The sequence below is a fragment of the Nerophis ophidion genome, linkage group LG22 (genome assembly GCF_033978795.1).
Source record: "Nerophis ophidion isolate RoL-2023_Sa linkage group LG22, RoL_Noph_v1.0, whole genome shotgun sequence".
NCBI classification, from domain to species: domain Eukaryota; kingdom Metazoa; phylum Chordata; class Actinopteri; order Syngnathiformes; family Syngnathidae; genus Nerophis; species Nerophis ophidion.
Genome location: NC_084632.1, coordinates 36,267,507 through 36,292,532, shown reverse-complemented (window position 1 = coordinate 36,292,532; position 25,026 = coordinate 36,267,507). Strand labels below are relative to the sequence as shown.

The window sequence follows — 25,026 nt, the reverse complement described above, 5'->3', positions numbered from 1 at the left end:
GGGTGAATGTGGAAATAGTGTCAAAGGGTTTTGAGTACCTTGAAGGTAGGAAAGTGCTATACAAGTGTAACACATTTACCTTTTACAGGTGCAACATGTCAAGGTTGGCTTCTTTTAGTGATTATTGCACACGGGCAGCAGGTAGCCCGTAAGGACCAGAGGAGCACTTACCAGTGAGCTGCCTCTATTTTTTTTTTTATTTTTTATTTTCTAGCAAGCTGGTCTCGCTTTGCTCGACATTTTTAATTCTAAGAGAGACAAAACTCAAATAGAATTTGAAAATCCAAGAAAATATTTTAAAGACTGGGTCTTCACTTGTTTAAATAAATTCATTAATTTTTTTACTTCGCTTCTTATAACTTTCAGAAAGACATTTTTAGAGAAAAAATACAACCTTAAAAATGATTTTAGGATTTTTAAACACATATACCTTTTTACCTTTTAAATTCCTTTCTCTTCTTTCCTGACAATTTAAATCAATGTTCAAGTACATTTATTTGTTTTATTGTAAAGAATAATCAATCCATTTTAAATAAATGTTTCTTTTTAGCTTCTATTTGTGAAATATTTCTTCAAACTTATTATGATTAAAATTCAAAAAGCCAAAATATGGATATACTAAATTGACTTTTGGAGCCAAAGTTTCATGTACCGTATTGTCCGGGCCATAGGGCTATTTTTGATCTGTTTTCATATATAAGGCGCACCGGATTATAGGGCGCATTATAGGAGTCATGTCATTATTATTTTTTTCTAAATTGATAAACACTTCATTGTGGTCTACAGAATATGTAATGGTAGTTCTTTGGTCAAAATATTGCTGTGAAGAGACGCACCCGACGAGCCGACAGCGGGTTGAGAGGAGCATGGTACCAGTGCATAAGGATGAAGAAGAGGAGTCAAATGATCAAGACAAAGAAGAAGTTGAAGATGGAAAAGAAGTTGAAGAAATACTTGAAGAAATTCAAGAAAATGATGAAGAAGAGGAATCAAATGATCAAGATAAAGAATAAGTTGAAGATGGAAAAGAAGTTGAAGAAATACTTGAAGTAATTCAGAAAAATTAAGCTGAAGAAGAAGTTGAAGAGGAAGAAGAAGATGAAGAAGAAGTTGAAGATGAAGAAGAAGTTGAAACTCAAGAAATTGAGAGAGAAGAAGAAATACTTGAAGAAATTCAGGAAAATGAAGATGAAGAAGAAGTTGAAGAGGAGGAAGAAGTTGAAGATGAAGAAGGTAAAGATAAAGATGAAGTTAGATAATGAGTTCAAACTCGAGAAATTGAGAAAAAAGAAGAAATACTTGAAGAAATTCAAGAGAATGATGAAGATGAAGAAGAAGTTGAAGATGAAGAGGAAGTTGAAAAATCTCAAGAAATTGAGAAAGAAATACTTGGAGGAATGCAAGAAAAGGAAGAAGAATTACTTGGAGAAATTCAAGAAGAGAACCGAAAAGGCAAAGAGGACAAAGAAAAAGTCAAACAAGAAGAAGGAACTGAAGAAATTGAGATAGAAGAAATAATTGAAGAATTTCTGGAAAATGATGAAGACAAACAAGAAGGTGAAGATATTGAGGATGAAGAAAAGGTTGGAAAAGCTTAAGAAATTGAGAAAGAAATACTCGGAGAAATGCAAGAAAAGGATGGAGAAGTCAAAGAGGAAACAAAAAGTCAAGCAAGAAGAAATAACTCAAGAAATTGAGAATGAAGAAGTTGATTCTAATGACAAAGAAGAAGAGGACGAAGAGTACAAGGAAAACCCCGAAGAGGAATTGAAGTTCGAGAAGTCCAAGAAAAACACAAAGACAAAGAAAACAAAGATAAAGACAAAGGCAAAGAAGTCAGATGGCCGCAGCAATTTTTTCCCCGCTCCTAAGAAAAAAGGTGGGGGGGGAGTGAGCTCAGCCGGACTGAAGCCCAGCTTCGAACTGGCAGTGGAGGTGTGTGGAGAGACGCACCCGACGAGCCGACAGCGGGCAGAGAGGAGCAGCGGTCCTGACCAGGATGGAGGCCAGGAGGCGGGGCATGCGGCAGAGAGGAGAGGCGTGACGCACTCTCACGCAGCAGCAATCAGAGCAAGGTGCGTACACCACACACCTGCGCTCAATCCCATGATCTGCTGCTGCAGCATAAAAAGGGCGAAGGAGGAACACTCGTGGCAGAAGTAGGAGAAGGAACCACCTGAGACGACCGACCACGAGCGAGACGAACGAGGCCCCGGAAGAGACGCACATACTGACCACCGGAAGGTGGGCCGCCACGACCAGCAGGAAGACCCCGCGCACTGGAAAGTGGCGCGACCGACAGGCAAGAGAATGACATGATTATTGAAACAATAAATGAGAGTCAAACATGTTATGAGTGTCACAGCAACCCACGCACGGATGGTTGGAAAACCGTCACAATTGCATAGATGTTTTACAGATCATCTTCAAGTCACTTTCTGGCTGGGTTTTTGCAGTTTACTGCAAGGTTTGTTCCCCCGGTATGCAAACAGACTATTCCGGACAAGGCGTGCAGGTAGAAACATATTCATTAATCTTCCTCAAAACTCAAAGTGCTACAAAAAATGGAAAACAAGGCGAAGGCACAATGCGCTGAATGCACTTGAAGCTAAACTAAAACTTAGCATAAACTATCCATCGATCCATCCATTATCTTCCGCTTATCCGAGGTCGGGTCGCGGGGGCAACAGCCTAAGCAGGGGAACCCAGACTTCCCTCTCCCCAGCCACTTCGTCTAGCTCTTCCCGGGGGATCCCGAGGCGTTCCCAGGCCAGCCGGGAGACATAGTCTTCCCAACGTGTCCTGGGTCTTCCCCGTGGCCTCCTACTGGTTGGACGTGCCCTAAACACCTCCCTCGGGAGGCGTTCGGGTGGCATCCTGACCAGATGCCCGAACCACCTCATCTGGCTCCTCTCGATGTGGAGGAGCAGCGGCTTTACTTTGAGTTCCTCCCGGATGGCAGAGCTTCTCACCCTATCTCTAAGGGAGAGACCTGGAAACTCATTTCGGCCGCTTGTACCCGTGATCTTATCCTTTCGGTCATGACCCAAAGCTCATGACCATAGGTGAGGATGGGAACGTAGATCAACCAGTAAATTGAGAGCTTTGCCTTCCGGCTCAGCTCCTTCTTCACCACAACGGATTGGTACAACGTCCGCATTACTGAAGACGCCGCACCGATCCGCCTGTCGATCTCACAATCCACTCTTCCCTCACTCGTGAATAAACTATGACAAGGAAAAGTTACTCGCTGTGGCATGAACAAACCAAAACTTGCGTATACAAGGCATGAAGCGAACATTTAGTGTAAACTTGGAATCAGACATGAACCAGACAATGACGCCGGGCCGACTGACTGAAAATGCAGGTTTAAATAGTGTCTCTTGATTATAGCCAGGTGAGCGTCCGGAACACCCCAGCGGCAGGTGAAAATCATATGCAACCATGGCAACAAAAACAAACAAGAGTGCACAAAAAACAGGAACTAATGGAGTTTAACTAACAGAACATAACGAAAACATGATCCAGACCATGGATCATGACACCGATGCACTGTGTTATGGGCCGTCTTACAGTATTTACATGGCTCACCTTTGTTGTCGTCTTTGTTGTAGCGGTGTAGCGTGCAAGGACGGGAGTGGAAAGAGTGTCAAAAGATGGAGCTAACTCTTTTAATGACGTTCAGACTTGACTTAAATCAATAACAAAGCATCATTTTCTCAACAACGCCGGAAATGTGTCCTGTGAAAAAACGTACGACTGGAACTCTCTAATAACTAAAGTTCCTTGGGTGAATAATGTAAACTCACGACACCAGTATGTTTTAGCGAAGATAGAGAAAAAGAAGAAGCTTATTGACTACAGTGTCGTCGATGTATCCAGATCCCAAATACAGATCAGCAGGTACCAGAAGGCAAGAAAAGTTGCTCTTGCTTAATAAAGCGAAACAAAACGCCAGATAATTGTCATGATCCGTGGTCTGGATCATGTGTTGTTATATTCTGTTAGTTTTGGACTCCCTTAGTTCCTGTTTTTGTGCACCCTTGTTTGTTTTTAGTTACCATGTGTGCTTATTTGTTTTACCTGTCTCTGATTGGACGCTCACCTGTTTCCTGAGCAATAATCAGAGGGACTATTTGATCCTGCCTTTGCCGGTCAGTCGGCCTGGCTTCATTGTTTGCTCTACTCAACATTTTAGGTTTGGTCCTCGTGTTCCTAGATCATGATTCCTGTTCTAAGTTATTTCATTAGCTTCTCGTGGGATCGGAACGCATCCCTTTTGCTTGTCTTGTTTTCTGTTTTTGGTACTATGCGTTATTGTTTGATGATTAAATCATGTTCCTACCTGCACGCCTTGTCCGGAGTGGTCCGTCTGCATCCCGGGAGAACGAACCCTGCTGTTCAGTTTTCATACTTTGTCAATATTCACTGTTTTATCCTTCGTAGAAAAATGTAAAAATTCCATAGTGTTTTTTAAGGCGTTAGGTCATAATGTTTTTAGCATTCAATCAGACATTATTGTGAGGTTTTGTATTAGTGTTCATAAAAATAAATACAGTGGGGCAAAAAAGTATTTAGTCAGCCACCGATTGTGCAAGTTCTCCCACTTAAAATGATGACAGAGGTCTGTAATTTTCATCATAGGTACACTTCAACTGTGAGAGACAGAATGTGGAAAAAAAATCCAGGAATTTTAAAGAATTTATTGGTAAATTATGGCGGAAAATAAGTATTTGGTCAACCATTCAAAGCTCTCACTGATGAAAGGAGGTTTTGGCAAGAACACCATACCATTCATTCTTTCCTTAACACGGATCAATCGTCCTGTCCCCTTAGCAAAAAAACACCCCCAAAGCATGATGTTTCCACCCCCATGCTTCACAGTAGGTATGGTGTTCTTGGGATGCAACTCAGTATTCTTCTTCCTCCAAACACGACGAGTTGAGTTTATACCAAAATGGATACATGGATGATACAGCAGAGGATTGGGAGAATTTCATGTGGTCAGATGAAACCAAAATAAAACTTTTTGGTATAAACTCAACTCGTTGCTGAAGAATACTGAAGAACACCATACCTACTGTGAAGCATGGGGGTGGAAACATCATGCTTTGGGGCTGTTTTTTCTGCTAAGGGGACAGGACGATTTATCCGTGTTAAGGAAAGAATGAATGGGGCCATGTATCGTGAGATTTTGAGCCAAAACCTTTTTCCATCAGTGAGAGCTTTGAATGCTTATTTTCCACCACAATTTACAAATAAATTCTTAAAAATTCCTACAATTTTTTTTTCTCCACATTCTCACAGTTGAAGTGTACCTATGATGAAAATTACAGACCTCTGTCATCATTTTAAGTGGGAGAACTTGCACAATCGGTGGCTGACTAAATACTTTTTTGCCCCAGACACATTTTTTCTCTAAATTTGCCCCCCCCCCCGAGTCAAAATAATTGCCCAAGCCTGACTTAGAATATGTCTAGGGTTCTAACAAGGCCTGTTTCTACTTTGATTGATGCTGCCCAGCGCTGATTTAGTGTTGATGATTGAATTACAAAAAAAAAAAAAAAATGTATCATCACATTCGCTAAGCTGTCTTTTTTTTTCTTTTTTTTTTCTCACAATCAGTTCCATGAGTGGATCAAGAGGTGACCTGTTTGATCCTACTGACCAGAGACTGATAAGCTCTCTTATGCAAGCGGTTGCTGTAACGGATCACCCGAACAACAGATTGACCAACAGACTGACCCTGCTGGAAGTGTGTCAAAGGTCAAAGGTTACAGTATACTTACTTGAGAGGCAGCAGTAAATGTGTGTGTGCTGCCTGGTTTCAGTAGGGGTGGCTTTAAAGCTTCAGGATATAAAAAGCCCCGCTCTCTGCCTTCTGCTGCATGCGCCGGGGGGGAGAGACATCCGAGGCCTTGAACCATGAAGAACGGTTTGCTGTTTTCCCTGCTGCTGGCACTGGGATGTGTGCACATCCAGACTGCCCCGGTGGACCAGGGCGCCATGGTGGCCGAGTCTTGTGAAGATGCTTTGGCTGTGGGCGCCGCCAAGGAAGCTCTCACCAAGATCAACCAAGACCGTAAGGAGGGTTACGTCTTCGGACTTCACCGCCTGTCCAACGCACACTCCGCAAAGCATGTGAGTCCTTGGTACCTGGAACACATTTTTGTGTGGGTTCTCTTTTAGCGTAGTCCAAGGGTGGGCAACCCAAAACGTTGAAAGAACCGTATCGGACCAAAAATACAAAATCTGTCTGGAGCCGCAAAAAAAAAAAGGAAAGCCGTATATAAGTTTTATAATGAAGGCGACACATGACGTAAGTGACTATATCACAAACCCCGTTTCCATATGAGTTGGGAAATTGTGTTAGATGTAAATATAAACGGAAAACAATGATTTGCAAATCATTTTCATATTCAGTTGAATGCACCACAAGGACAACATACAGTATTTCCTTGAATTGCCGCCGGGGCGCTAATTAATTTAAAACTTCTTCTCACTCCTGCGCTTACCAAAGGCATGCAGTAAAAGTAAGCATGCGCTAATTGTTTTAAAACCTTTTCTCACTATGGCACTTACCAAAGGCATGCAGTAAAAGTAAGCATGCGCTAATTATTTTAAAACCTCTTCTCATTCCGGCGCTTACCAAAGGCATGCAGTAAAAGTAAGCATGCGCTAATTGTTTTAAAACCTCTTCTCACTCCGGCACTTACCAAAGGCATGCAGTAAAAGTAAGCATGCGCTAATTGTTTTAAAACCTCTTCTCACGCCGGCGCTTACCAAAGGCATGCAGTAAAAGTAAGCATGCGCTAATTGTTTTAAAACCTCTTCTCACTCCTGCGCTTATCAAAGGCATGCAGTAAAAGTAAGCATGCGCTAATTATTTTAAAACCTCTTCTCACTCCGGCGCTTACCAAAGGCATGCAGTAAAAGTAAGCATGCGCTAATTATTTTAAAACCTCTTTTCACTCCGGCGCTTACCAAAGGCATGCAGTAAAAGTAAGCATGCGTTAATTGTTTTAAAACCTCTTCTCACTCCGGCGCTTACCAAAGGCATGCAGTAAAAGTAAGCATGCGCTAATTATTTTAAAACCTCTTCTCACTCTGGCACTTACCAAAGGCATGCAGTAAAAGTAAGCATGCGCTAATTGTTTTAAAACCTCTTCTCACTCCGGCGCTTACCGAAGGCATGCAGTAAAAGTAAGCATGCGCTAATTATTTTAAAACCTCTTCTCACTCCGGCACTTACCAAAGGCATGCAGTAAAAAATTTGAGTGTGATGTAAGGATACCATCACAAAAAAACTTTATTATGGTCTTACCTTTACTTATAAATGAAATCCCTGCCAGCTCCTTCTGATCAAAAGCATCAATAACTTGTTTATAGAAGTCTTCCTTATCTTTCTTCAGTTTTAAAAGTCTCCCGGTCTCGATGGAGATCTTCCTTTATTACCTCCTGCTTCGATTGAAAGTCCAGTTTAGAAAACTGCTATCTGACCGCTGCGATCAGCTCGGCTCCTCGAGTGTGGGCGACGACAGAATTACCCTCGGAAAACTCCCCCTCCCGTTCTGCTCCGTGGGTGATCTCTTTATCCCACCGCTGCCACCATGAAGTGTTATGGTATAAATAATACACTGGGTATTTAGGACTGGAACATGCTTTATTTCAGCCCGGTTGTTTACATAGCCAGCAGAAGTCCGTCATATCCGTCCCAGCACAATGACGTCACTCAGTTCACTTCTTCTGCAGCCGAATAGTCGCAAGAAGGATCACTAGCGCCCTCTACCACCAGGAGACGGGAGTCATTTAATGACTCATATTGGACGGATGCAGCTATGGTATTGTGACGGTCTCAAGCCGTCGTCTTGCGGGTTCCCAGGACCACCAAGGAAGGACATGGCTTAAGCAGTTTGACTTTGTTTATTTTTCACTAAAACCTCAGTCCAGGTCGCTCTTTCGCTCCTCCTCTCCGCTCGCTCGGCGTCTCCTTGCTGCCATCTGTCGGACCGTCGGCTCCACAGGTATATTAATAAAACAAGCCGCTTATTGTTCTTTTTAGCATACTGGTATTCAACAGCTTGGACCTTAAATCCTACTGGATAGGTCTTAATCTTCTTCCCTTTATGCGATTTCAAATTACCGGTATTGAAATCAGCCTCCTCCATTTTGAAAATGATGACAGAGGAAGTGTCACTCGTGACGTCACGAGTTAGACCCGGCGGTAATACTAAGCATGCGCTGAGTTTGACCCGGCGTTATTTCAAGGAAATACGGTATTTGATGTTCAAACTTGTAAAAGTTTTTCTTTTTTTTTGTTGCAAATAATCATTAACTTTAGAATTTGATGCCAGCAACACGTGACAAAGAAGTTGTGAAAGGTGGCAATAAATACTGATAAAGTTGAGGAATGCTCATCAAACACTTATTTGGAACATCCCACAGGTGTGCAGGCTAATTGGGAACAGAGAAGAATGGGAAAGAATTCCACTTTCAATGCTTCAACAATTAGTTTCCTCAGTTCCCAAACGTTTATTGAGTGTTGTTAAAAGAAAAGGTGATGTAACACAGTGGTGAACATGCCCTTTCCCAACTACTTTGGCACGTGTTGCAGCCATGAAATTCTAAGTTAATTATTATTTGCAAAAAAATACAAAACAAGTTTATGAGTTTGAACATCAAAAATCTTGTCTTGTGCACTCATTGAATATGGGTTGAAAAGGATTTGCAAATCAATGTATTCCGTTTATATTTACATCTAACACAATTTCCCAACTCAAATGGAAACAGGGTTTGTAGCTATAATAGCCTACTATCAAAATGACTATGTGTCGCAGGCTGAAGCAAATCTTCGTTGCCAGAAATGTTGAAATTTAATATTTATTCTACACATTTTTACACCGTTAGAAACCATTAGTAAATCAGATGCTACTCAGAAAGTTAGATGACTCAAGGAAATTACTGGCTTTTAATGGCCAAAGGTTTATATGTGTGTGTCCAAGTTAAAGGAAACGGCAGGCTGTCTTCTTTGAATAGATTTATTACAATCTTTGGCAGGCTATGTCATATTTGCTGTGGTCTGGAACAACACGGTCTGGAACAAAGGTCTGTGATATTATATGTGTTATGTTTTATATACAGTATGAACAAATATGGCGTACTTGTATTTGCTTTATGTAAACAACATCAAATTGGAAGTGAAGTGAATTATATTTATATAGCGCTTTTCTCTAGTGACTCAAAGCGCTTTACATAGTGAAACCCAATATCTAAGTTACATTTAAACCAGTGTGGGTGGCACTGGGAGCACGTGGGTAAAGTGTCTTGCCCAAGGACACAACGGCAGTGACTAGGATGGCGGAAGCGGGAATCGAACCTGCAACCCTCAAGTTGCTGGCACGGCCACTCTACCAACCGAGCTATACCGCCCCACCGTGTCATGATCCGCGGCTCAGATCATGACACATTCTGGTTTTGGTTCTGTTTTATATCACATCTTGTTAGCGTTTGTTTTCCGTAGTTCCTGGTGGCACTTCTTGTTTTGTTCTGTTGTCACGACTACGCATTTGTGTCACCTGCCTTGTGTTTTTGACGTGCACCTGCCTCCTAATTTCTGTCCGTATATAAGCCTGCCTTTTCTGTTACTCATCCTTGCAGTCTAGTTTGCTGTCCAAAGCAACAGGTGATGTCTCTATCCCCGATTGTGGTAAAGCTCTTTTTGTACTTGTTAGCTTCCACGCTATTCCTTTGTTTGTTTCCCCAGCTCACATGCTAGCGCCTTTTGTTCTTTCTAGCTCCCATTCCAGCTCACATGCTAGCGCCTTTTTGTTCTTTCTAGCTCCCATGCTAGTTCTTTTGGTTTTGTCTGTAGTGCCTTGTGCAAGTGTTTTTTGTTCCTAGTCTGTTTTATAATATAAATAAATCATCATTTCTTACCTTCACGTTGTGTCCATTCCGCCTGCATCAACGCGCCAGGTTTTCCATAGCAATTTCAAGGCTAAAATAATACTAAATTGTAGTATATACAGAGTACCCTATCAAAGCATTAGAATTTTTAAATGGGTTTGATGGGATTTTTGGGGTGGCTCAGTCGGAAGAGAGGCTGTTGCAGGTTTGATTCCTGCTTCTGCCATCTTAGTCACTGCTGCTGTGTCCTTGGGCAAGGCACTGTACCCACCTGCTGCCAGTGCCACCCAATGGTTCAAACGTAGCTTAAAGATGTAGATCAGGGGTCCTCAAACTACGGCCCGCCATCGTCCAAAATCCACCTCTCCTTGACAGTATTTCCACATTCACCCATTCACTCACTGATGGCTGGAGCTGCCATGCAAGGCCCTAACCAGGATCCATCAGGAGCAAGGGTGAGGTGTCTTTCTCAAGGACACAACGGACGTGACGAGGTTGGTAGAAGGGGGGGATTGAACCAGGAACCCTCAATTTGCTGGCTTTGCCACTCTCCCGACTACATATAACCAACTCAATGCCTAGTAGTAAGAGTGTCTGCCCTGAGATCGGTAGGTTGTGAGTTCAAACCCCGGCCGAGTCATACCATGGATTATAAAAATGGGATCCAATACCTTCCTGCTTGGCACTCAGCATCAAGGGTTGGATTTAGGGGTTGAATCACCAAAATGATTCCCGGGCGCGGTCACCGCTGCTGCTCACTGCTCCCCTCAGTTGACCAGTTGGATAAAATACTGCAAGTAAATATACTATATTGCCAAAAGCATTTGGCCACCTGCCTTTACTCACATATAAAGTTGGAGTGCCATCCCATGGAATTGTCAAAAATGTTTTGGTATCCTGGAGCATTCAAAGTTCCTTTCACTGGAACTAAGGGGCCAAGCCCAACTCCTAAAAAACAACCCCACACCATTTGTCAGAATAATTGTACCCAAGTTACCATAAAACTTTGTGTTTCAATGAGTTCCCGACGAGCAGACAAAAGCTGTCTTTGGTCTTACCAAGCAAAAGGCTTGTAAAACTCCACTGTGTAGGATGGGTGTCGGTTTCTTTGATGTATTGTAATCCACAGGAAGATTTTGTCTTTACCTGAGGTCTACAAAGCGGAGAGGCACCTTTTCTTTTAACTGTTTTACGACCTTTTCTTTCAACAGTTTTTTCTAACCAAAGGCGATGGCTGTTTACGACCTCCCTCCCTTAGAAACAGCTGTTGCCATGTAATCAGGGAAATTACAAATAATACAATCTTTCGTCAGAGCGTGGTGAGACACTGTACAATGGTACAGGTCTACGTGTTTCTCCTCAATTGAGCCAAATTGACTTATGTCTCTGTTCGATTCCTTGCTTCTTGTCTTGTTTAATAGATTTCATCAGTGTTTGAACCTGACACCATTTATGAATGGTTGATTTATATAGGCTAGTAAGGTAAAGTCTTGTACCTGACAAGTTTAAATACACATCAATAGGCTAAATGAACCTCTTCAAAAATCCCCACACCATAATTCCTCCTCCACCAAATGTCACACTCAGCACAATGCAGTCCGAAATGTAGCATTGTCCTGGCAACATCCAAACCCAGACTAGTCCATCAGATTGCCAGATGGAAACGTGTGATTTATCAGTCCAGAGAAGGCGTCTCCACTGCTCTAGAGTCCATTGGCAACATGCTTTACACGCTTTGCATTGGACTTGGTGATGTATGGCTTAGATGCAGCTGCTCGGCCATGGAAACCCATTCCATGAAGCTCTCTGCATACTGCACGTGGGCTAATTGGCAGGTCACATGAAGTTTGGAGCTCTGTAGCAGAAAGTCTTTGCACTATGCGCTTCAGCATCCGCTGACCCAAGTCAGTCAGTTTACCTGGCCTACCACTTCCGGGCTGAGTTGCTGTTGTTCCCAAACTCTTCACTTTTCTTATAATAAAGTTTTATTTGGAATATTTATGAGCGGGGAAATTTCACGACTGGATTTGTTGCACAGTTCCACATTGGAAATCAGCCCATTTTTCACAAATGTTTGTAGAAACAGTATCCATGTCTAAGTGCTTGATTTTATACACCGGTCCAAAGGATCAGGGCTCCTGATTCTCATCATTCTGTGTGTGATTACAGGGCGAAACTGGTTTTGTGTTCTATCTGACCTTGGATGTTGTGGAGACCAACTGTAGCGTCCTCAGCAAGAAGGACTGGAAGGATTGCGAGGCTCGTAACACGCACGACACTCCCGTGAGTAGAACTCTTAGTTCGACTGCTTTTCAACCTTTCTGAAACCATGAACCAGTATATTTCTAAAGCCAAACCATTTAACTAAATAATATCATTTATTTTGTTTATGAATTGTCCAGGTATATGGACAGTGCAAAGCAGCTATCTACATGAACAGAGTGCACAGGGTGGTGCGTCTCTACAAGTACAACTGCGTTATCAGACCAGGTAAAGCGCAGGGATTCATCGAAAATTCCGGATCCCGTTCTCTTTTTGTGCTTTTTCTATATACTATATATACATATTTATATTTTGTCTTTGTTTAGTTCCTGCCGCAAGGGTGAATGCAATCTGCCCTGACTGCTCATCGCACATCAATTTTGATCATGCTGAGGTTCAAGAGACCGTGAATAAATCTTTGGAGAAGTTCAACAAGGAGAGTGGACTGACCAATACCTTCTCTCTGTTGAAAATTGCCAGAGCGACTTCAGGGGTAAGACCCACACTCGCCAATAACACCGGGACTTTCTGCTCATAGTTTGCAGATTTCACATTGTGCACACATACTGTACTACCCAGACTATAAGGGGCACTTAAAATCCTCTTTTTTAGGGACCGATGTCCCTTTGGGACAGACGACCCTATTGAATTTCTAAGTTTTTATTAGGAACCGAATGGCCCTTTGGGACGGAGACCCTATTGTATTTCTAAGGTGTTATTATTAGGGGCCAAATGTCCATTTGGGACAGAGGACCCTATTGTATTTATTATTATTATTCTTTGTTATTATTCCGTCGCCTCTTTGAGCTGTAATTTGACCCCCTTAATATGCTTCAAAACTCACCAACTTTGACACACACATCAGGACTGGCGAAAATTGCGATCTAATAAAAAAACAAACCCCAAAACTCAAAATTGCGCTGTAGCGCCCCCTAGGAATAAAACACGGACAAAACTGCTCCTAGGAAGAAAACACAGACAAAACTGATTTTAACTTACGGTCGGAATGTCGTAAGGACATGAAACAAAAGCCTCTATGTAGGTCTCACTTAGACCTACATTTCATTCATTTACATCCTTCAGCAACAGGAAGTTGGCAATTACCCCTTCAAAACAAAAATGTTCTAAAAACACGTCACCTTTTTTCAAACATTATCTGGTCCGAGCGCGTTTGTTGTGTCGGCTTCAAACTCGTACAGAAGAGAGAGTCAACCCTTCTGATTAAAAGTTGCGAAAAGAGTTTTAATAGCTGCTCCGGTTTTGATTTTACGAGCCTTCAAAGAACTTCAAGATGGCCGCTTAAAAGCAGGAAGCACCAGCGTGACCAAACAATGCAGAGAAGGTAGGTAGTGTGCGGGTAAAATATGTTGACTGGGTGAAAGAAAGAGGCACCAGTTTGACTCCAGGATACAGAGAAGGTAAGTAAAGTGCAGGTAAAGATATTTTGTCTTGGTGATGGCAGGAAGCACCAGCGTGTATGGGTGACAGAAAGAAGCACCAGTGTGACCCCAGGATGCAGGGAAGGCAGGTAATGTGCAGGTAAAGATATGTTGATTGGGTGAAGGCAGGAAACACCAGCAAAAGTAAGTCCCGTCCATCGGTGCTTGCGGCTTTAATTATTATTATTATTCTTTAATATTATACCGCTGCCTCTTTGAGCTGTAATTTGACCCCCTTAACATGCTTCAAAACTCACCGAATTTGACACACACACATCAGGACTGGCGAAAATTGCGATCTAATCAAAAAACCAAAACCAAAACTCAAAATTGCTCTCTAGCGCCCCCTAAAAATAAAACAAGGACAAAACTGCTCCTAGGAAGAAAACACAGACAAAACTGATTTTAACTTACGGTCGGAATGTCGTAGAGACATGAAACAAAAGCCTCTATGTAGGTCTAACTTAGACTTGGAAGTTTTTTTATTAGAATTCCAGTCGGACGTTTTTTCACGGGACGTATATCCGGTCTGTTTATTTTAGTGGTTGTGTTAGCATACCCTTAACAAATAAGCTGTAATTTATTAAGTTCAGTTCAGTTTCAGTTTATTTGGAACATGCATACGAGGATGTTGTAGTCGTAATGATTTGTGCAGTCCTTTGAGACATTTGTGATTTGGGGCTATATAAATAAACATTGATTGATTGATTGATACGTCACTCAATTCCAGTTGTTTCATTACAGCATTTCCGAAAAGGAGTAGGAAGAAGCAGAGCTTATTTAATCCGACCCCTTTTCATACCATAGCAACTTTATCCAATTTCCTTGTTGTCTGTAACAGAACAGTCCGCATTGCCGGCAGTAAGTCGGACACGTTTCCAGTGAGGGTCGGACTCCCCCAAGGCTGCCCTTTGTCACCGATTCAGAATTTCTAGGCGCAGTCAAGGCGTTGAGGGGATATGGTTTGGTGACTGCAGGATTAGGTCTCTGCTGCTCCTCCACATGGAGAGGAGCCAGATGAGGTGGTTTGGGCATCTGGTCAGGATGCCACCCGAACGCCTCCCTAGGGAGGTGTTTAGGGCACGTCCGACCGGTAGGAGGCCACGGGGAAGACCCAGGACACATTGGGAAGACTATGTCTCCCGACTTGCCTGGGAACGCCTCGGGATCCCCCGGGAAGAGCTAGACGAAATGGCTGGGGAGAGGGAAGTCTGGGCTTCCCTGCTTAGGCTGCTGCCCCCGCGACCCGACCTCGAATAAGCGGAAGAAGATGGACGGATGGACCAAAGTAAACATTCAAATAATAAATACATAAATAATTTTTGTCTCGATAAAAAAAAAAACGGGTTCAAGATGTTCATCATAATTCTAAATCTAAGACTAGATCTGACCAATCTCTATCTAAGACTAGATCTGACCAATCTCTATCTAAAACCAGATCTGACCAATCTAAATACAAGATTAGTCTGACCAATCTCTATCTAAAACTAAATATGACCAATCTAAATCCAGGACTCGATCTGACCAATCTAAATCTAAGACTCGATCTGACCAATCTAAATCTAGGACTAGATTTGACCAATATAAATCTAAGACTCGATCTGACCAATCTAAATCTAAGACTCGATCTGACCAATCTAAATCTAAGACTAGTTCTGACCAATCTTAATCTAATACTGATCTGACCCATGTAAATTAAAGACTTGATTTGACCTATCAAAATTAAGACTCGATCTGACCCATGTAAATCTAAGACTCCATCCGACCAATCTACTGTAAATCTAAGACTAGATCTGACCAATGTAAAAAAAAATCTAAGACTTAATCTGACCAATCGAAATCTAAAACTCGATCTGACCATTCTAAATATAAGACTCGATATGACCAACCTAAATCCAAGACTCGATCCGACCAATCTAAATCTAAGACTCGATCTGACCAATGTAGATCTGACAAATCTAAATCTAAGAGTCGATCTGACCAATCTAAATCTGAGACGCAATCTTACCAATGTAAATCTAAGACTCGATCTGACCAATCTAAATCTAAGACTCGATCTGACCAATCTAAATCTAAAACTCGATCTGACCAATCTAAATCCAAGACTCGATCTGACCAATCTAAATCTAAGACTTGATCTGACCAATCTAAATGTAAGACTCGATCCGACCAATCTAAATCTAAGACTATCTGACCAATCAAAATCTTTGACTAGATCTGACCCATCTAAATCTAGGACTTGATCTGATCAATTTAAATCTAAGACTCGATCTGACCAATCTAAATCCAAGACTCGATTTGACCAATCTAAATCTAAGACTCGATCTGACCAATCTAAATCAAAGACTCGATCTGACCAATCTAAATCTAAGACTCGATCTGACCAATTTAAATTGAAGACTCGATCAGACCAATCAAAACCTAAGACTCGATCTGACCAATGTAAATCTAAGACTCAATCTGACCAATCGAAATCTAAAACTCAATCTGATCAATCTATATCTGAGACTCGATCTGACCAATGTAAATCTAAGACTCGATCTGACCAATCTAAATCCAAGACTCAATCTGACCAATCTATATCTGAGACTCGATCTGACCAATCTAAATCTAAGACTCAATTTGACCAATCTATCTAAGATTCGGTCTAACCAACGAAAATCTAAGACTCAATCTGACCAATCTATATCTAAGACTCGATCTAACCAATCTAAATCTAAGACTCGATATGACCGATCCAAATCTAAGACTTAATCTGACCAATCTATATCGAAGACTCGATCTGACCAATCTAAATCTAAGACTCAATCTGACCAATCTAAATCTAAGACTAGATCTGACCAATCTAAATCTAAGACTCGATCTGACCAATCTAAATCTAAGACTCAATCTGACCAATCTAAATCTAAGACTAGATCTGACCAATCTAAATCTAAGACTAGATCTGACCAATCTAAATCTAAGACTAGATCCGACCAATCTTATGGAAAGCTCCATTCTACATAGCAACTGATGTTGTGGTCAAAGTTGGAATTGCCCCCAAAACACATTTGAAGATATTCAACACCGGCGGCTAAATTGGACAGTGCATGCCCCAAATTCATCACGTTTCTTGTGTCAGGTAAATAGCAACAAATGGGGCCATACGAGATCCCTTCCCTACTGTATAAATCCCGAATAAGACCGGTTGGATCCCATTGACATAATTCAATGTTTGATCACTTGAATGCATACTTCTTTTTCAGTTTCTACTCCCTTTTTCTGTGTCATGCCTACGTGTTTGTGTGCAGATGGCCATGGGGATGTATTATCATGTGGAGTACAGCATCCAGGAGACCACCTGCACCAAAAACTCAGACGGGACCGACGACAAATGTCCCCCCATGCAGTGCGAGTTTGCTGTAAGTCCAACACAAACTCCTTTCCAGTTCCATGCCAATTATTTCCCGAGTGATTTTATTATCCATGTGAGGATTGTGGAAAACTTTGTCTTTGGACTGAAACCAATCTTACTCATCTTATGTGTTCTTCTTTGTCTTCAGCACAAAGGGTTTTGTAAAGCCTCCCACTTCCACACGGACACTGGTGACAGTAACTTCAGTGTCCAGTGTGAGATCTATGAGCCTGAGGTAAGAACACAACTTTGTCTTAATTCCATTTTCACCTCATTCACATGAAGAATAATAATGTCTGAACTAGTGTTGGTATCATTGCAGTGGATGTTAGGTGTAGATCCACCAATGGCGTTTGTTTACATTGTGGCGCTGGTGAGCTACGGTGTAGATGTTTGGGGATCTACACCTGACATCCACTGTAATGATACCAAGTACAGGAGCGTATCAAGTCGATGCTACTATGATTATGTCGATATTTTTTGGCATCACAACATCTACACCATAGCTCACCAGCACCACAATGTAAACAAACGCCACTGGTGGATCTACACCTGACATCCACTGTAATGATACCAAGTACAGGAGAGTATCAAGTCAATACTACTATGATTACGTCGATATTTTTTGGCATCACAACATCTACACCGTAGCTCACCAGCGCCAAAATGTAAACAAACGCCCTTGGTGGATCTACACCTGACATCCACTGTAATGATACCAAGTACAGGAGCGTATCAAGTCAATACTACTATGATTACGTCGATATTTTTTGGCGACACAACATCCAGCGCCACAATGTAAACAAACGCCACTGGTGGGTCCACACCAGACATCCACTTTAATGATACCAAGTAAAGGAGCGTATCAAGTCGATACTACTATGATCATGTCGATATTTTTTGGCATCACAACATCTACACCGTAGCTCACCAGCGCCAGAATGTAAACAAACGCCCTTGGTGGATCTACACCTGACATCCACTGTAATGATACCAAGTACAGGAGAGTATCAAGTCAATACTACTATGATTACGTCGATATTTTTTGGCATCACAACATCTACACCGTAGCTCACCAGCGCCAAAATGTAAACAAACGCCCTTGGTGGATCTACACCTGACATCCACTGTAATGATACCAAGTACAGGAGAGTATCAAGTCAATACTACTATGATTACGTCGATATTTTTTGGCGTCACAACATCCAGCGCCACAATGTAAACAAACGCCACTGGTGGGTCTACACCAGACATCCACTGTAATGATACCAAGTAAAGGAGCGTGTCAAGTCGATACTACTATGATTATGTCGATATTTTTTTGGCATCATAACATCTACACCGTAGCTCACCAGCGCCACAATGTAAACAAACGCCCTTGGTGGATCTACACCTGACATCCACTGTAATGATACCAAGTGCAGGAGCGTATCAAGCCGATAATACTATGATTATGTCGATATTTTTGGGCCTCACAACATCTACACCGTAGCTCACCAGCGCCACAATGTAAGCAAACGCCTTTGGTGGATCTACACCTGACATCCACTGTAATGATACCAAGTACAGGAGAGTATCAAGTCAATACTACTATGATTACGTCGATATTTTTTGGCGTCACAACATCCAGCGCCACAATGTAAACAAACGCCACTGGTGGGTCTACACCAGAGATCCACTGTAATGATACCAAGTAAAGGAGCGTGTCAAGTCGATACTACTATGATTATGTCGATATTTTTTTGCATCAAAACATCTACACCGTAGCTCACCAGCGCCACAATGTAAACAAACGCCCTTGGTGGATCTACAGCTGACATCCACTGTAATGATACCAAGTGCAGGAGCGTATCAAGTCGATACTACTATGATTATTTCGATATTTTTTTACATCACAACATCTACACCGTAGCTCACCAGCACCACAATGTAAACAAACGCCATTGGTGGATCTACACGTGACATCCACTGTAATGTTACTAAGTACAAGAGCGCATGAAGTCGATACTACTATAATTACGTCGATATTTTTTGGCATCACAACATCTACACCGTAGCTCACCAGCACCACAATGTAAACAAACGCCATTGGTGGATCTACACGTGACATCCACTGTAATGATACCAAGTACAAGAGCGCATGAAGTCGATACTACTATAATTACGTCGATATTTTTTGGCATCACAACATCTACACCGTAGCTCACCAGCGCCACAATGTAAACAAACGCCCTTGGTGGACCTACACCTGACATCCACTGTAATGATACCAAGGGCAGGAGCGTATCAAGTCGATACTACTATGATTATGTCGATATTTTTTTACATCACAACATCTACACCGTAGCTCACCAGCGCCACAATGTAAACAAATGCCATTGGTGGATCTACACCAGACATCCACTGTGATGATACCAAGTACAGGAGCGTATCAAGTCGATACTACTATGATTACTTTGATATTTATTGGCATCACAACATCTACACCGTAGCTCACCAGCACCACAATGTAAATAAATGCCATTGGTGGATCTACACGTGACATCCACTGTAATGATACCAAGTACAAGAGCGCATGAAGTCGATACTACTATGATTACGTCGATATTTTTTTGGCGTTACAACATCTACACCGCAGCTCACCAGCGCCAAAATGTAAACAAACGCCATTGGTGGATCTACACTTGACATCCACTGTAATGATACCAAGTACAGGAGCGTATCAAGTCAATACTACTATGATTACGTCGATATTTTTTGGCGTCACAACATCCAGCGCCACAATGTAAACAAACGCCACTGGTGGATCTACACCTGACATCCACTGTAATGATACCAAGTAAAGGAGCGTGTCAAGTCGATACTACTATGATTATGTCGATATTTTTTTGCATCACAACATCTACACCGTAGCTCACCAGCGCCACAATGTAAACAAACGCCCTTGGTGGATCTACACCTGACATCCACTGTGATGATACCAAGTGCAGGAGCGTATCAAGCCGATAATACTATGATTATGTCGATATTTTTGGGCATCACAACATCTACACCGTAGCTCACCAGCGCCACAATGTAAACAAACGCCCTTGGTGGATCTACACCTGACATCCACTGTAATGATACCAAGTACAGGAGAGTATCAAGTCAATACTACTATGATTACGTCGATATTTTTTGGCGTCACAACATCCAGCGCCACAATGTAAACAAACGCCACTGGTGGATCTACACTTGACATCCACTGTAATGATACCAAGTACAGGAGCATATCAAGTCGATGCTACTATGATTACGTTGATATTTTTTGGCATCACAACATCTACACCGTAGCTCACCAGCGCCACAATGTAAACAAACGCCCTTGGTGGATCTACACCTGACATCCACTGTGATGATACCAAGTGCAGGAGCGTATCAAGCCGATAATACTATGATTATGTCGATATTTTTGGGCATCACAACATCTACACCGTAGCTCACCAGCGCCACAATGTAAACAAACGCCCTTGGTGGATCTACAGCTGACATCCACTGTAATGATACCAAGTGCAGGAGCGTATCAAGTCGATACTACTATGATTATGTCGATATTTTTTTACATCACAACATCTACACCGTAGCTCACCAGCGCCACAATGTAAACAAACGCCATTGGTGGATCTACACGTGACATCCACTGTAATGATACCAACTACAGGAGCGTATCAAGTCGATACTACTATGATTACGTCGATATTCTTTGGCATCACAACATCTACACCGTAGCTCACCAACGCCACAATGCATACAAACGCCATAGGTGGATCTACACCAGACATCCACTGTAATGATACCAAGTATAGGAGCGTATCAAGTCGATACTACTATGATTACGTCGATATTTTTTGGCGTCACAACATCTACATCGTAGCTCACCAGTGTCACAATGTAAACAAATGCCATTGGTGGATCTACACCTGACATCGACTAGATACACCCCTGCACTTGGTATCATTACAGTGGATGTCAGGTGTAGATCCACCAATGGCATTTGTTTACATTGTGACACTGGTGAGCTACGGTGTAGATGTTGTGATGCCAAAAATAATCGACATAATCATAATAGTATCGACTCGATACGCTCCTGTACTTGGTATCACTACAGTGGATGTCAGGTGTAGATCCACCAATGGCATTTGTTTGCATTGTGACACTGGTGAGCTACGGTGTAGATGTAGTGTTGCCAATAAATATCGACGTAATAATACTAGTATCGACTTGATACGCTCCTGTACTTGGTATCATTAAAGTGGATGTCAGGTGTAGATCCACCAATGGCATTTGTTTACATTGTCGCGCTGGTGAGCTACGGTGTAGATGTTGTGATGCCAAAAAATATCGACGTAAGAATACTAGTATCGACTTGATATGCTCCTGTACTTGGTATCATCACAGTGGATGTCAGGTGTAAATCCACCAAGGCGTTTGTTTACATTGTGGCGCTGGTGAGCTACGGTGTAGATGTTTTGATACCAATAAATATCGAAGTAATCATAGACGTATCGAAGAGATACGCTCTGTACTTGGTATCACTACAGTGGATGTCAAGTGTAGATCCACCAATGGCGTTTGTTTACATTGTGGCGCTGGTGAGCTACGGTGTAGATGTTGTGATGTAAAAAAATATCGACATAATCATAGTAGTATCGATTAGATACGCTCTGTACTTGGTATCATTACAGTGGATGTCAAGTGTAGATCCACCAATGGCGTTTATTTACATTGTGGCGCTGGTGAGCTACGGTGTAGATGTTGTGATGCCAAAAAATATCGACGCAATCATAGTAGTATCGAGTTGATACGCTCCTTTACTTGGTATCATTACAGTGGATGTCAGGTGTAGATCCACCAATGGCATTTGTTTACATTGTGGCGTTGGTGAGCTACGGTGTAGATGTAGTGTTGCCAAAAAATATCGATGTAATAATACTAGTATCGACTTGATACGCTCCTGTAATTGGTATCATTACAGTGGATGTCAAGTGTAGATCCACCAATGGCATTTGTTTACATTGTGGTGCTGGTGAGCTACGGTGTAGATGTAGTGTTGCCAAAAAATATCGATGTAATAATACTAGTATCGACTTGATACGCTCCTGTAATTGGTATCATTACAGTGGATGTCAGGTGTAGATCCACCAATGGCATTTGTTTACATTGTGGTGCTGGTGAGCTACGGTGTAGATGTTGTGATGCCAATAAATATCGAAGTAATCATAGACGTATCGACGAGATATGCTCCTGTACTTGGTATCATTATAGTGGATGTCAGGTGTATATCCACCAATGGCATTTGTTTACATTGTGGCGCTGGTGAGCTACGGTGTAGATGTAGTGTTGCCAAAAAATATCGACGTAATAATACTGGTATCGACTTGATACGCTCCTGTAATTGGTATCATTGCAGTGGATGTCAGGTTTAGATCCACCAATGGTGTTTGTTTACATTGTGGTGCTGCTGAGCTACGGTGTAGATGTTGTGACGCCAAAAAATATCGACGTAAGAATACTAGTATCGACTTGATACGCTCCTGTATTTGGTATCATCACAGTGGATGTCAGGTGTAGATCCACCAAGGCGTTTGTTTACATTGTGGCGCTGGTGAGCTATAGTGTAGATGTTTTGATGCCAAAAATAATCGACGTAATCATAATAGTATCGACTCGATACGCTCCTGTACTTGGTATCATTACATTGGATGTCTGGTGTAGATCCACCAATGGCGTTTGTTTACATTGTGGCGCTGGTGAGCTACGGTGTAGATGTAGTGTTGCCAAAAAATATCGATGTAATAATACTAGTATCGACTTAATACGCTCCTGTACTTGGTATCATTACAGTGGATGTCAGGTGTAGATCCACCAATGGCATTTGTTTACATTGTGGCGCTGGTGAGCTATAGTGTAGATGTTTTGATGCCAAAAATAATCGACGTAATCATAATAGTATCGACTCGATACGCTCCTGTACTTGGTATCATTACATTGGATGTCTGGTGTAGATCCACCAATGGCGTTTGTTTACATTTTGGCGCTGGTGAGCTACGGTGTAGATGTAGTGTTGCCAAAAAATATCGATGTAATAATACTAGTATCGACTTAATACGCTCCTGTACTTGGTATCATTACAGTGGATGTCAGGTGTAGATCCACCAATGGCGTTTGTTTACATTGTGGCGCTGGTGAGCTACGGTGTAGATGAGACGCCAAAAAATATCGACGTAATAATACTAGTATCGACTTGATACGCTCCTGTACTTGGTATCATTACAGTGGATGTCAGGTGTAGATCCACCAATGGCGTTTGTTTACATTGTGGCGCTGGTGAGCTACGGTGTAGATGTTGTGTTGCCAAAAAATATCGACGTAATAATACTAGTATCGACTTGATACGCTCCTGTACTTGGTATCATTACAGTGGATGTCAGGTGTAGATCCACCAATGGCGTTTGTTTACATTGTGGTGCTGCTGAGCTACGGTGTAGATGTGACGCCCAAAAATATCGACGTAATCATAGTAGTTCCACACGGTTCCACACGCTCTCAACTCTCGATCGTGTTTTCCAGGCTGCAGAAAGAGAGAAGAAGTTGCACCTGTTGGGCGGCGAGACCGATCACCGTCACAACGACACCCACCCGCACAGCCACGACCCCGATCAGGCGCACGCCGCCGACGACGCGCACACCCACGACCACGTCCACGACCACACCAAGCCGCACGCCCACCACGACAAAACCGGCAAGCACGCCGAGGACAGCGAGCACCACCACACCCACGACCACGCCGGCGACAGCGCTCACCGCCACGCCCACGACCACTCTCACGACCACGGCCACGGCCACGACCACGTGCACGCTCACCACGCCCACGCGCACAACCACACCGGCGACTCGGCCAACCATCACCATGACTACAAGCACGAAGACGGGGCGCACACCCACGAACACGACCACGAGCTGTCCCTGGACCACGACCACAAGCACGCCCACTTGCACGGACACGAGCACCACCATCATCACCACCAGCACGACCACGAGACCACGGTCCATGACCATCCTGAGGGGCTGGTCCGGGTCCTGGCCGCCATGGACCAGCCCACGACGATGCCATCCTTCCCTGAAACACCCGCGGGCGAGGCGGGAGTGGTCCTGCCGCTTATCCCGGATCCCCAGATCCCGGGTGAGATGCAACCGACCATTCAGGCCTTCCCTGCTTCGGTTTCATCTCAGTGCTCCGCACCGATGATGCCAAAAAACCTCGTGGAGGAAATCTTTGCTGAAGACCCCTTGTTCAAGGCAGCGGCCTAGGATGGCGCACACACCACACATACACTCAAATGCAGTGGATTTACATCTGGAGTTTTTCTTACGGCAAAGTTCATTTCCATATCGTCGACATTGGACTTGCAGAAAACTGCAGCAATGTGAGCAGCAAAGATGTTTCCTATTTCCCCTCGCTTGCAAAACATGAATAAATAATGACATACTCATCATTGTAGCTGTGTCTACTTCTGTTCACTATGCTCATGTCATAGTTCCTTCGTGTCACGGTAAGTTTCAATATATGAAATGTAGGTCTAAGTGAGACCTACATAGAGGTTTTTGATTAATGTCTGCACGACATTCCTACTGGAAGTTACAGGCAGTTTTGTTTGTGTTTTCATCCTAGGAGCAGTTTTGTTTGTGTGTTCTTCTTAGGGGTGCTAAAGCGCAATTTTTAGTTTTGAGGTTAGGTTTTTTGATCAAATCGCAATGTTTGCCAGTCCTGATGTGTGTGTCAAATTCTTACGGCAAAGTTCATTTCCATATCGTTGACATTGGACTTGCAGAAAACTGCAGCAATGTGAGCAGCCAAGATATTTTCTGTGGGTTTGTATGTCACTTATTTCCTCTCACTTGCAAAACATGAATAAATAATGACATACTCATCCATTTTGTGTGTGTCTTATTTTTCTTTTAGTATTTACACTGTAAAAACTGAAA

General features: G+C 42.5%; 1 protein-coding gene across 1 annotated transcript; it reads left to right on the top strand.

Moving 5' to 3' along the window:
- Nucleotides 1–5,874: 5,874 nt before the first annotated feature.
- LOC133540830 (histidine-rich glycoprotein-like) lies at nucleotides 5,875–24,533 on the top strand. The gene is made up of 7 exons (XM_061883786.1): nucleotides 5,875–6,141; nucleotides 12,076–12,189; nucleotides 12,309–12,396; nucleotides 12,495–12,661; nucleotides 16,898–17,008; nucleotides 17,150–17,236; nucleotides 23,611–24,533. The coding sequence occupies exons 1-7, from the start codon at nucleotides 5,926–5,928 to the stop codon at nucleotides 24,349–24,351; spliced, it is 1,524 nt and encodes a 507-aa protein (XP_061739770.1). The 5' UTR covers nucleotides 5,875–5,925; the 3' UTR covers nucleotides 24,352–24,533.
- The last annotated feature ends 493 nt before the right edge of the window (nucleotides 24,534–25,026 follow it).

Coding starts and splice junctions, on each gene's coding strand:
- LOC133540830 (XM_061883786.1), top strand. CDS start 5,926: ATGAAGAACGGTTTGCTGTTTTCCCTGCTGCTGGCACTGGGATGTGTG. Junction 6,142..12,075: donor ACGCACACTCCGCAAAGCAT/GTGAGTCCTTGG, acceptor GTGTGATTACAG/GGCGAAACTGGTTTTGTGTT. Junction 12,397..12,494: donor CAACTGCGTTATCAGACCAG/GTAAAGCGCAGG, acceptor GTCTTTGTTTAG/TTCCTGCCGCAAGGGTGAAT.